The 1,002-nt window shown below is 67.0% G+C and overlaps 1 protein-coding gene across 1 annotated transcript in view; it reads right to left on the reverse strand.

The window, feature by feature from the left end:
• Positions 1-351: 351 nt before the first annotated feature.
• Positions 352-1,002, reverse strand: part of VDBG_00879 (conserved hypothetical protein) — a gene marked incomplete at both ends in the record, with an annotated part of 955 nt that continues 304 nt past the window's right edge. Inside the window, one exon of the mRNA XM_003009150.1 lies at positions 352-870. Within this exon, the coding sequence (XP_003009196.1) occupies positions 352-870 (519 nt within the window). The remainder of the gene's footprint in view (positions 871-1,002) is intronic.

Raw genomic sequence — 1,002 nt, forward strand, 5'->3', positions numbered from 1 at the left:
CCACAACATTGACCAGATCAAGGGGTCGAACCTGTTCTCCCGCGAGGAAGGAGGCGTTTGCCTTGCGCGCGCCCTCTCGCGCCTGAGCCACATGGGCAGCAAGGAGTGGGTGGAGCGGGGCATGGGGCTTGAGGCGCAGGGCGGCAAGAAGGACCGCGACGACTGGGCCAAGGTGCGCAGTCGCCAGATGGAGGACAGCATGTAGCATCGATACCCTGGGCGCTTGCTGTCGGCGGTACCACGATGGCAAGCTTTATTCACGCTATATTTATATTCCCCCCGTTTCCTATTTCATGTTGTTCAGAGAGCAGACGTAGAATTGCACATGCACACGATACGCCAAGCACAGCCTCAGTAGATGCCCGGCAGAATCACGTAGGGCACCTCCCTCTTGAACTGCGCCCACTGCGCCCCGTAGCGCCCGCTGCAGTACCGATCGAGCACCGGCACGGCGCGGCCCACAAAGTCGTACGACTGCAGCAGGCCCATGGCGAGGCCGCCGACCCAGCCCGACGCGGCCATGCAGTAGCCGGCGCGCCAGAGGGCGTAGCCGCCATAGTTGATGTGGCGCGCGAGGCGCCAGAGGCCCGTCTTCATGACCTTGCCCTCGTTGGCGGGGCGGTCCTTGAAGACCTTGCGCTGGTGCTCGGACACGGTCTCGAGGGCCATGCCGACGGCGAAGAGGGCGGCGCCGACGAGGACGGGCAGCGGCAGGCGGTCGACGGTGTCGCGGCCGGCGAGGACGCTCGTCGTCGAGGCGAGGAAGAGGAGCGCATTGAGCGAGTTGACGAGCGAGTTGTAGGCGCTGACGGGCACGGCGGCGCTGAGGGCGGGGAACTCCTCGTTGGACAGCGACACGAGCCAGTAGATCTGCTTGGCGGCGGCGGCGGCGGACATGGCGACGAGGAGGAGGTGCGGCGCCGGCAGGCGCAGGTTGTCGAGGGGGGCGAGGCCCGTGGCCAGGGCGAAGCCGGCGAGGGGTCGCGAGGCGATGCCGAGGCG

Source organism: Verticillium alfalfae, genomic scaffold (assembly GCF_000150825.1).
Source record: "Verticillium alfalfae VaMs.102 supercont1.1 genomic scaffold, whole genome shotgun sequence".
NCBI lineage: Eukaryota > Fungi > Ascomycota > Sordariomycetes > Glomerellales > Plectosphaerellaceae > Verticillium > Verticillium alfalfae.